Source organism: Agelaius tricolor, unplaced genomic scaffold (genome assembly GCF_023055355.1).
Source record: "Agelaius tricolor isolate 1412-34295 unplaced genomic scaffold, bAgeTri1.0.p SCAF_7, whole genome shotgun sequence".
In the NCBI taxonomy this organism is placed as follows: domain Eukaryota; kingdom Metazoa; phylum Chordata; class Aves; order Passeriformes; family Icteridae; genus Agelaius; species Agelaius tricolor.
Window position 1 is genome coordinate 2,531,308 of NW_027269267.1, and position 12,607 is coordinate 2,543,914.

The 12,607-nt window shown below is 43.5% G+C and overlaps 1 protein-coding gene across 2 annotated transcripts in view; it reads right to left on the minus strand.

The window, feature by feature from the left end:
- HLCS (holocarboxylase synthetase) overlaps positions 1-9,031 on the minus strand; it is a 152,947-nt gene extending 143,916 nt beyond the window's left edge. Inside the window, exons 1-2 of one of the 2 annotated variants that reach the window (XM_071430127.1) lie at positions 8,646-9,031; positions 4,440-4,592 (exon numbers count right to left, since the gene is read on the minus strand). In XM_071430127.1, the coding sequence (XP_071286228.1) occupies positions 4,440-4,592; positions 8,646-8,837 (345 nt within the window). In that variant the 5' untranslated portion in view covers positions 8,838-9,031. The remainder of the gene's footprint in view (positions 1-4,439; positions 4,593-8,645) is intronic. The other variant, XM_071430126.1, reaches the window with a different exon arrangement.
- Between the last annotated feature and the right edge of the window lie 3,576 nt (positions 9,032-12,607).

Below are 12,607 nucleotides of genomic sequence, written 5' to 3' on the forward strand. Positions count from 1 at the left end.
GAGTTTCAATGCAGGTGTTTCTGTGGATCTTTCTGCTACAAAAAAGTAAAAATAAAATAAAAATCTTCCACCTGAGCTGGCCCAGGTGTACAAGAGTCCCTCCTCATTCTCACCAGCCACAGATCACTGATATTCCTACAAAAAAATGGCTTTTTTGGCCAGAATTTCCCCCAAGAGCAATGAGTTCCCACAGGCCCTGGATGTGGTGACAGCCAGAGCTGGTTTTTAACCAAAATTAAGAGCACTTTATTGTATTCACACAGAAGAACAATAAACAAAATAAACCAGCAGTCCCTGTCCTCTTTAGTTTTGATTTTTTTTGCCTGGACTATCACTTCTGAGCTTTCTAAATCAAATTAATTAGTAATGTCCACATAAGGATGAAAAATTTTCCATCCTAAGGAAAATGAAAGCAAACCCAAGAAGATTTAAAAAAAAACCCAAAACAATAAACCCCAAAAATAGATAATTAGAGCTTCAATGCAGGTGTTTCTGTGGATCTTTCTGCTACAAAAAGTAAAAATAAAATAAAAATCTTCCACCTCAGCTGGCCCAGGTGTACAAGAGTCCCTCCTCATTCTCACCAGCCACAGATCACTGATACTCCTACCAAAAAATGGCTTTTTTGGCCAGAATTTCCCCCAAGAGCAATGAGTTCCCACAGGCCCTGGATGTGGTGACAGCCAGAGGTACCAAAATTAAGAGAACTTTACTGTGTTCACACAGAAGAACAATAAACAAACCAGCAGAGCTGGTTTCCTTTCCCTCTTTAGTTTTGATTTTTTGCATGGACTATCACTTCTGAGCTTTCTAAATCAAATTAATTATTAATGTCCACGTAAGGATGCAAAATCTTCCATCCTAAGGAAAATGAAAGCCAACCCAAGAAGACTAAAAATCTCCAATAAACCCCAAAAGAATAGATAATTAGAGCTTCAATGCAGGTGGTTTTGGGGATCTTTCTGCTACACAAGGTAAAAGATAAAGAAAAATCTTCCACCTGAGCTGGCCCAGGTGTACAAGAGTCCCTCCTCATTCTCACCAGCCACAGATCACTGATACTCCTACCAAAAAATGGCTTTTTTGGCCAGAATTTCCCCCAAGAGCAATGTGTGCCCCACAGGCCCTGGATGTGGTGACAGCCAGAGCTGGTTTTTAACCAAAATTAAGAGCACTTTATTGTATTCACACAGAAGAACAATAAACAAAATAAAGCAGCAGCCCCTGTCCTCTTTAGTTTTGATTTTTTGCATGGACTATCACTTCTGAGCTTTTTAAATCAAATTAATTAGTAATGGCCACATAAGGATGAAAAATCTTCCATCCTAAGGAAAATGAAAGCAAACCCAAGAAGATTTTTTTTAAAAAAACCCAAAACAATAAACCCCAAAAGAATAGATAATTAGAGCTTCAATGCAGGTGTGTTTGTGGATCTTTCTGCTACACAAAGTAAAAATAAAAAATAAAAATCTTCCACCTGAGCTGGCCCAGGTGTACAAGAGGGAGGGCACAGCTCATTTATCTCCTGAAGCAGAGCCCACCTGCATGGATTCCACCTGCCAAAGGCAATAAAACCATTCCCAAAGCAGCTGCTGCAGGTTTTCCACAAGGAAATTGCTGGTAGTATACTTTACCATAGGGTGAAAAATTTAAGAGTTTTGGGTTTTTAGTATGGAGGTGGATAGAAGACAAAACAGAGGCTTTTGGATGGTGTTTGATCTTTTTTTCTTCTTCATCTGCTTTATTTTCTATTGTGCTGGTGGTATAGAGTGATTAGTTAGGGAGAGCTGTAATACAGATGTTGTGTGGCAGGCAAATAATTAGTTATTGGTAGAAAAAAGTAGAAATAAAGCACATTTTAAGAGTTAATTTAAGAGATAAAATAGCTTTAAAAGACCTTGCAACTGTACATTTTGTGACTTTTCTTGCTGCCTTCTCTTTGTGTGCTAAGTCTAGTGTAGAACCTCTGATAAGATAAAAAATAAACAACAACTTGAAGACTAAAAAACTCTTTTACACAGATCCTCACCCAGGGAAGCAGCCTGGCCATGAGCACCTGTGGATGTGATGTCCTGGAACACCAAGGATGTGGAATTTTGGTGAAGGAGCCTGAAATTTCCTGATTGCAGGAAATAAGGGTGACAGGTGGCCCTTCAGGGACACCCAGGCCAGGGTGGGAAGTGGATTTGTATAGAATTCTTGAAGTTTGACAGAGGGTTCTGTATGTAAACTTTGAGAGAAGAAATGCTGACTTTAGGGTTTTAAAATAAAATAAAATTAAAATTAAGGTTTCAAATTGAATTAAGCCCTTTTAATGCTGCTTGAAAAAATCTCTACAAATCCACTTCCCACCCTTATCCACGGCTCCAGGGGTGATCCCAGCCTGGGATCATGGAGAGCTCTGGGATTCCAGCAGCAGCCCAGATGTTTTATTAAAGCCTCCAGATACATCCTGACATGGACATTTTCCCTTTCCTCCTCTTCCCTGGGGGCACTGAGATCCATCCCTCCCCTCCCAAAGCCTTCCATGGCCTCAAGGGGGCTGCACAAAAAGCAGGAGAAGGATTTCCCACTGTCCCAGGCTGCTCCAAGCCCAGTGTCCAGCCTGGCCTTGGGCACTGCCAGGGATCCAGGGGCAGCCCCAGCTGCTCTGGGAATTCCATCCCAGCCCCTGCCCACCCTCCCAGCCAGGAATTCCTTCCCAATAATTCCTTCCCAATAATTCCTTTCCACCCAAATCTCCCCTTTCCCAGTGGGAGCCATTCCCTGTCACATTCAGGTTTTCTGAAAAATCCCTTTCACCCAGGATTTTTCACCTGGGAAGCTGAGAGGCCTCAGAGAAAAAGGAAAGCCGTAATTATCTCATTTTCTTCTCTGTTTTGCTGCTTTGGAATGTGTTTGGAGATTGTTCACCCTCAGGTGATTGTTCCATTGGATTCTGCTGGGAGTTGTTTTCACTCTTTGGCCAATCAGGGCCAAGCTGTGTCAGGACTCTGGAGAGAGTCAGGAGTTTTCATTATTATCTTTTTATCCTTCTGTCTGTGTCCTTTCTGTATTCTTTAGTACAGTTTAGTAGAGCATTCTTTAATATATTTTTAGTATAATAAAATGATAAATCAGCCTCCTGAGAGCATGGAGCCAGATTCATCATTCCTCCCTGCCATGGGGCACCCCACAAACCCAATAATTCCCTGTGTCCTGTCACTCCATTCCTTGCCCAGAGCTGCTCTCCTGGAGCCCCTTCAGGCTCTGAGCTCTCCCTGGAGCCTTTTCTTCCCCAGGCTGAACAATCCCAAGTTCTCCCAGCCTGGCTCCAGAACAGGGGGGGCAATGCCCACCCACAGCCAGAGAAAAATGCTCCTGAAAATCTCAACAAAATACCTCTGGCTCTGTTTGAAACACAAAATAGAGTTTAATTATTGAGTGATCTGAATGAAGCAACTCCCTTTTTATTCCCCATAAGATCACAACACATCTGTGCCTCCTTCTATGCAAGAATATTGAATATCTGTCCCCCTTTCTATATAATAATTTTGAATATCTGTACCCCTTTCTAAGAAAGAATATTGAATACCTTTCCATGCAAGAATATTGAATATCTGTCCCCCTTTCTATATAATAATTTCGAGTATCTGTATCCCTTTCCATGCAAGAATATTAAATACCTGTACCCCTTTCTATGCAACAATATTGAATATCTGTCCCCTTTTCTATGCAAGAACATTGAATATCTGTGCCCCTTTCTGTGCAAGAAAATTGAATTTCTGTCCCCCTTTCTATGCAGTAATATTGAACATCTATATCCCTTTTCTATGAAAGAATATTGAATATCTGTCCCCCTTCCTATGCAAGAATATTGAATATCTGTATCTCCTTCCTATGGAAGAATATTGATTATCTCCCATTCTATATAATAATACTGAATATCTGTATACCTCTTTCTATGCAAGAATATTGAATATCTATATCCCTTTTCTATGCAAGAACATTGAATATCTGTGCCCCTTTCTGTGCAAGAATATTGAATATCTGTACCCCCTTCTATGCAAAAATATTGAATATCTGTATACCCCTTTCTATACAAGAATATTGAACATCTGTCCCCCTTTATACACAAGAATATTGAATATTTGTACCCCTTTCTATACTAGAACATTGAATATCTGTCCCCCTTTCTATGCAACAATATTGAATATCTGTGCCTCTTTCTATACAAGAACATTGAATATCTGTACCCCTTTCTATACAAGAATATTGAATATCTGTACCCCTTTTCTATACAAGAATATTGAATATCTGTACCCCTTTTCTATGCAACAATATTGAATATCTGTACCCCTTTTCTATGCAACAATATTGAATATTTGTACCCCCTTTCTATACAAAAATACTGAATATCTGTCCCCCTTTTCTATGCAAAAACAAAGATATTTTCTCACCTCCTTGGAAGAGTCAGGTGCTTTCTGCAAGTGCTCTGGGTGAGCAGAAATGCTTTCTGTCACAAAAGCAATGTGCTCTGCTGGCAGCAGCCTCTCAGCGTGAGCAAAGGGAGAAACCAGCAGCCCCCTCCACCTGTTTAAGTCATCAAGGAACTGAAAGAAATGGGAAAGGAGAGTAAGTCTGAGCAGGAAACAACTGATTTAAGAATTCCTGTTTAAATTACGCCCAGCTTAAATTCAAATCCGAGCCTCCAGCCTTACGGGAAGGGCGATGATGATTTCACTTTCCCCACGAGACAAAGGAGGGGATAAAGCTGTGAACTGTTAAAAGGAACACTAAAAGTGAAACTGGAAGTGCCAAGGCGGGTTTTTGAAGCCAGCTCAAACTCCAGCTCTCAGCTTCACAGGAAGGGAGGGTGGAACACAAACCCCCGAGCCCCTGGCACTGGGACCCTTGTGGGACATTTGCCCCTGGCAGCATCCCCCATGCACCTCTCCTCCTCTCCCAGCCACACTGAGCACTGAATCCTCATTCATTCAACAAAATTCCTCATTCACTATGAATCTCATCAAATAGAAACAAATCCTTCATTCAGAATAAATTTTTCCGTAAGTTGTTCCATCCACCGCTCAGCAGAACACTGCACAGAAGTTTCTTCATTAAATTACAAAAGATTCCCTCTCTTGCCCTCAGCAAGGAGCAAATAAAGCTCAAAACCTGGAATCAGCAGATCAAAAAACACATTTGAGACACCTCACAGCTTCTCAGGAAAATATTACATCCATTGTTAATTTTCACATTCATTTTGCATTGAACTTCATTTGTCTGATATATTTTAAAAATGGCAAACATTAGAAACAACTGGTTTGCTGTGGGAAATAGTCAAGGTAAGAAGATTTTTAGAAAGCTGTGAAAGCAGGCTTTAGAAACAGAAAGAATAGAGAACTCTTAGAGTTAACTGTAAAATCTGAAAGTAGAAAAGTTACAACAGTACAGTAAGCAAGGACATGGAACAATGAGAGAACTCAAAACATGAAACAATTGAAACAACTCAACTCAGTTTGAGTTTTAGGTTTGGTTAAGACAGATTTTAAGACTGCAGAAAATATGTTTAGTAAGATAGGAGAAGGTTTTAAGTTTAATAATTGTGTATTGTTAATAGGAAGTATATAAGAAAGTATTGTTTGAAGTAGGTATGGTTTTAGTGATTAACTAGAATAATTATCTGTAAGTTTTGGTAATATGTTATTGGTTAAAAAGTTTTTAAAATGTTCTATTACAAAGAATTTTTTTGGTTGCTGTTAGTAAGAAGTGAGCTGTTGTTATCTTTTAATTGTCTTAATGTAATGTGACGTAATAAATCTCAAAGAACATATTTTAGTAGTCTTGTCTTGTTTGTCAACTCCCTAAAAATCCCCTTACCTTCACTGTTTCCCACATTTCCCTTCTGCACACACCTGCAGTAATTCCATGTGGAAGCAGGAGGGAATTCCCGCGTGGCTCTGGATTCCAGCACTCAGTGTGCTCATCCCTGCACAGCCCAGAATACTGAGGGGGCAGCTCACTGACCCAGCCACCCCAGAGAGCACAGAAGCTGCACAAACAAACACTGGTTTCTCCCACATGAAAGTGAACTCAGCTCAGGAAGCTTTAAAGTACCTTAAACATCCCCTCTGGCTAAAGATCAAACCAAAAAAATCCCTTTACAGGTTATGATTTAGGACTTGCAGTATCTTAAGCAAGCTACTGATCACAGTCCAAGCTACTGAGAGAGAAAAGGAGCTTTGCTGGCTGCCCAGAAGCCAAAAAAAAAATCTGAATTAACCTTTAATCTCTTCAGAGATGATGTAAAGAGCTCCCCAGTGATGCAGAGCCAGAGCTCTCACACTGAAGTGCAGCACAACAGGACCTGCCCCAGGGATTTTCAATTGCTGTCACCACATATTTTAAAGAGACAGAAATACATTGAATTACAGCCCTGAGTCTGTGCCAAACTTCATGCCAAGCTGCAATTCCCCAGAGGGCTCCCCAGCTCCCAATAAACACCAATAAACCCAGCAGATTATAAAATCAGTCTGCATGAACAGCACTGCAGACAGAAAAAAATGTGCTGGCAGTGCAAGGGCTGAGGAGAAGCTGTTTCAGAAATGAGCAGGAGTGGAGCAAAGAGCAGAAATCAGCTGAAATCCTCTTCACAGAACAATAATCCAGGGCAAGTGAGGCAGAACTCCTCCAAACACAGCTTTGTTTTGTTTTGGGGGGCTTTATTGGAATGTGAATTAGGTATTTCACTTGGCTGGGGAAGGTTCTGAGACTGCCACCATCGCTCTTGAGTGTGAAATAATCTGTTAATAAATAGCAAAAAACCTAGTTTTAAATAGAACCAACTCCATCAGCATTTCTAATCTTGTTTTCCCTCAAATGCAAATGGTCTTTTTACCCACTGAACTTACAAAAAGCTTCTCTGCTTCCTGAAGAGCACTTAGCCACTGACGTGCTCCATAAATCCCTGCAACAACTGAAATAATCCTCAACCACTCACACACCAACAGCAGCAAAAAGCATAAAGACCAAGAAGAGCCTCACCCAGACCAATTCTGGCATTTAGTGCCAAATTCAGAGAAATCCACCATCCATTTAAATAACTCAGACGAGCTGGGGCAGTGCCAGCTCCACTCCTGATCCTGAGAGTCAAGCAAGCTCGCTTTCAGTTCTGCTCCCAGCAGTGCCACGTGGAGCTGCTTCAGGCACAGGGCTTTTCCACCCTCACGGGCTGCCACAGCCTCCCCCAGCCCTGCTCATTTGTGATTCTCATTTTGCACCTCATTTTCCTCACTTAGAACCACATTTTGTGTGGGGAGAAGCAGCCAGCTCTCTCTGCAGTTCACATTCCTGGGCAGATCCAGCAGCGTTTTAAAGCCCTGACACGAATCCTGGAGGCACAAGCACAGCACATATTTTTAGACTAAAGCCTTACATGTTCTCCAAGTATGTTGCTGAAATGAAAGAGGCTTTTCCCAGGGACAGGATGAGGAGGAAATGTCCTTAAACTGAAAGTGAGCAGGTTTGGATGGGATATCAGGAGGGAAATCTTCCCTGGGAAGGAGGGGAGGCCCTGGCACAGGGGGCCCAGAGCAGCTGGGGCTGCTGCAAGTGCCCAAGGTCAGCTTGGACGGGGCATGGAGCCCATGGCAGGGGGTTGGAACACGATGATCTTCAAGCAACCCAAACCATTCTGTGATTTTATGGAATTCTCTCAAGCTCTCCCAGCCAAGCTTTCCTAGAACTACTGCTGCACTTGCAAAGCTGCACTTAATACACATACATAAATATATACATATATATATATACAGAGATACAAATACACATTTGTAGCACACAGAGCACCCCTCAGCCCATTTCCTATTCCTCTATATATACACATTTCCTATATATATATATTTTTCCTATTTCCTATATAATACATTTCCTATATGTACATACATTCCTATATATATAGTTCCTATTTCCTATATATGTAGACATACAAATACACATTTGTAGCACACAGAGCATCCCTCAGCTCATTTCCTATTCCTATATATACATATACATTTCCTTTATATATATATTCCTATATAGATATATTTCCTATTTCATATATATATATATATTATTTTTTCCTATAGATATATTTCCTATTTCTGAGATATATACATGTATATATATTGACATACACATTTGTAGCACACAGAGCATCTCTCAGCCCATTTCCTATTCCCATATATATACACATTTCCTATATATATATATACATTCTCATGTATAAATATTTCCTATTTCCTCTATATATTTACATATATATACACACATACAAATACACATTTGTAGCACACAGAGCATCTCTCAGCCCATTTCCTATTTAAACAAGCTCCGGCAAGCAGCGAGGAGAGGGAACCACACCTGAACTAACATTTCCCACCAAAGCGACCACCCGGCTGTCCCCTCCTCCTTCCCCTGGCTCTGACACCACGTGGGAATTCCCTCCGCGCGTTGTTTTTCCTAATCCCAAACCCCTGCCCGCCACCAACCCCAAGAACCAAACCACAACCCCGTCACCGCGGGGCCGGGATGCTCGTCCCCGTTACCGCGGCAACCGCGCCCCCCGCCGCATCCCCGTTACCGCGGCAACCGCCGCGCCTCCCCGCGCATCCCCGCGGCTCTACCTGCGCCTCGCCGGTGCAGAACACCTTGCCGCCGACGCGGAGGCAGACGCGCTCGTCGGGGTGCGGCTGGCGGGCGCAGAAGGTGAAGGAGCAGCGGGAGCGGTGCAGCCTCCGCACGGTGCTGCGGACGAGCGCGGCCGAGCGCGGCCCCCAGCGCGCCCACAGGTACAGGTAGCACAGCGTGATCAGCATGGCGGGCGCGCGGCCACGCCCCCCGCCGCCCGCCCCGGCCAATCGCAGCGCCGTGCGTCAGGGAGGGCGGGTGGCGGTCACAGCGCTGATTGGCTGGCGGGGGCTGGCGCGCGCGGCGCCCCGCCCCTTTGGCAGCGCCGCGTCTCTCCCCTCCTCCTCCCCTCAGCGCTCGGCCGTGAGGGCGCCGCCTGCTCCTCACGCTGAGGGGAACGCGGAGTTCCGCGGTGGAAGGAGGTGTGAAAAGAAATAAAGAGCGCTCAAAATCGCTCCAAGCGGCTCGGGGCGTGGGTTAGTTGTAGGCGTGCTCTGGAGGAGGAAGAGGAGGAGGAGCAGGCGAGGTCTTCTCGTCGCCGGCGCCACGACCCGGCTGCTCTGGGAATGGCAGAATGGTTTTGGTGAAAAGGGACTTAAAGCTCATCGAGCTCCACCCTCTGCCATGGCAGGGACACCTTCCACTGTCCCAGGCTGCTCCAAGCCCCAATGTCCAACCTGGCCTTGGGCACTGCCAGGGATCCAGGGGCAGCCAAAGCTGCTCTGGGAATTCCATCCCAGCCTCTCCCCACCTTCCCAGGGAACAATTCCTTCCTAATATTGATCTGAACCTGCAAAATGTTCAGCTTGGAGCCATTCCCTGTGTGCTGTCCCTGCATCCCCTGGAAATTGTCTCTCTGCAGCTTTCCTGGGGCTCCTGCAGGCCCTGCAAGGCCACCCTGAGCTCAGCCCAAAGCTTCTCCTGTGCAGGTGAACAATCCCAGCTGTGCCAGCCTTTCCTCCCAGCAGAGCTGCTCCATCCCTCTGCCCATCCTGGAGCCTCCTCTGGGCTCTCTGCAGCAGCTCCAGCTCCTCCCTGCGCTGGGCCCAGGCCTGGGGCAGCTCTGCAGGTGGGGAATCACCTGAGACAGGGTACAGGGACAGAATTCCCCCCTCACCTGCTGCTCCCACCATTTGTGATGGAGCCTAGGATAAATCTTCTGCTTCTCCAAAGCTCAAACTATCCTGATGGACAACAGGAAAGTGTGAAAAACGCCAATCACTTGGGTTTTTGTTTGTTTGTTTGTTTTTTTTATTTAATAGTAATAATTTTTTTATAAAAATAGCAATATAATGAGAGTAATAAACATGTGGACAATTGCGATTGGTACCTGGACTGTCCATAACTCCATATATTGAGTTGAGACAATAAAAACAAAGAGTTATGGACAGTCCAGGTACCTTTTCTGGGCAAAATAACTCCAAAAAGGACAAATGTTAACAGAGGATTAACCCTTAAAAGCAGCAGCCTGTTGCATATTCATCCATGATGCACACCTCATCCATGATGCATAAATTCCATTCAAACACAGGATTCTGTCTGGGCAGTGTCAGCTCCTTCCTCTTAATCCCAACAGCGTCTTCAGGGCTGAACAAGGCAGGAAGAAATTCACTTCTTCTGATAATGGGGCAATAAATTCTCTTTCTCTGAAAGATTGAGGTGTCCTGTGGCTGTGAGTTGTTTCTTTAGAAAAAGCGTCCCACACAGCATAGTCTCCATTCCAACTTTATGTTATAACCTAAAACTATATTTAACCCACTACTGAAGAGAATTAACACAGCATAACTTTCTAACACAACACATATAATAATCATTTTAATATTTGCGAAAAGCCAATCATCAAATACCCATTTTTCACAAAAGTATCTCATCTTCCTCAGAAATGACATGACACTTCTACCTGACCTTCTTCCCAGAGTGATGGTGTCCTCCTAAAGGCACAGCGTTCCTTTTTATATCCCACACAGGACCAGCAGAAGACACCTGTCCCCAGTTCCCACTGCTGTAGCCACCAAAGCCACAAATGGATGCATTCAATTCCAGCCAGAAATGCATTTAAAGCCAATTCATTGGATTCACCAAGTGACATCAGAGTGAGGAACAGCCTGGCAGGGAATCAAGCTGCAGGATTTGCACGTGCCCTGCGCGCTGCAAACACAAATTGCTCCTCCAGAACACACAACAGACAGCAAGTTAGCCTTAACTCCTCCAGTATAGCAATGCACCAAAGTTAGCAAATACTTTCTGTATTTTCTGGGGAAAGGAACCACAACAACAGCTCTGGGAAAGGAAGCGTGGATCAGTCTGATCCTAGCAGACACTTGGTGTGTGAGGGAAAAGAGAAGATTAAAAAAAGCTGCAAAATGCAAGGCCACAAGAAGGAAGCCAACACCTGCATCAACAGATACGTGACACTTGTTTCCTGAACAAGTTGGGCAGGAAGCCACAACCTTTTTTTTTTTTATTATTATTCTGAACTCAAGGTCTTGTTCTGCACTTGGAAATTCAGTGCAATGGGTATTTCAAAATAACAATTTTATCCCTAAGTGTGTCTCTAGCAGTAGATAAACAAGGAACAAATTGGCTCTGCTCTCACATTTCAAGTGAAAGGAGGAGAGGAAATGGTTTTCAGTTGTGCCAGGGGATGTTCAGTGTGAAAAATGCGTATTTTATGACTGGCTTTCCACAAGTTTCAAATGAATATTATATATGTCATGTTAGAAAGTAATGCTGTATTAATTCTCTTAAGTAGTGTGTTAAATATAGTTTTAGGTTATAACAAAATGTTAAAACAGAAACGATGCCATATAGGATACTTTTTCTAAGGAAAGGACTTGCAGGACGACAGCAGCCACAGGACACCTGAATCTGTCAGAGAAAAAGAATTTATTGTTCATTAATCAGAAGAAACGAATTTCTTCCTGCCTTGCTCAGCCCTGAAGAGCTGTCAGGATTCACAGGAAGGAGCAGACACTGCCCAGACAGAATCCTGTGTTTGAATGGAATTTATGCATCATGGATGAGGTGTGTGAATATGCAACAGGCTGTTGTTTTTAAGGGGTAATCCTCTGTTAACGTGGGTCCTTTTTGGGGTTATTTTGCCCAGAAAGAGGTACCTGGACTGTCCTTAACTCTTTGTTCTTATTGTCTCATTTTGTCCTAATCCCAATTATTCAAATTTTTATTACTCTCATTATATTATTATTTTTATAACCATTTTATTATTATTAAACTTTAAAAATTTTAAAAACAAGTGATTGGTGTTTTTCACATTGAGGAAATGTTTTTTCCCTGGCAGAGTGGTCAGGCCTTGGGCTGAGCTGCCCAGGGAGGTTTGGAGTCCCTGGAATTGTCCCAGAGCAGTCTGGATGTGGCCTTGGGGACAGGGACTGGGGTGATGCTGGTGGCGCTGGGTGATCCTGGAGGGTTCTCCCAGCCCTGAGGATTCTGTGACTGTGGACTTGAACACCTCCAGGGATGGGATGCAATATTTCCACAACTCATGGCACAAACAGATCACACTTTCACTGGTGAGGCCAAAGATTTCAAACAATTCTTCATCTCAAGCTTCAGAAACACCAACCTGGTGCTGCAGCCATATCCTGCCCTGCACAGAGAGGAAGGAATCCCCACGTTAACAGAGGATTAACCCTTTAAAGCAACAGCCTGTTGCATATTCATACATCTCATCCAAGATCCATAAATTCCATTCAAACACAGGATTCTGGCTGGGCAGTGTCAACTTCTTCTTCTTAGTCCTGACAACCTCCTCAAGGCTGAGAGATGTGGGAAGAAGTTCATTTCTTCTGATAATGGAGCAATAAATTATTTTTCAGTGAAAGATTGAGGTGTCCTGTGGCTGCTATCTCAGTGGGAGTACCTCATTCCTCTCTTAAAAAAAAATATCTTACATAGCACAGTTTCTATTTTATCATTATGTTATAACCTAAAACTATAT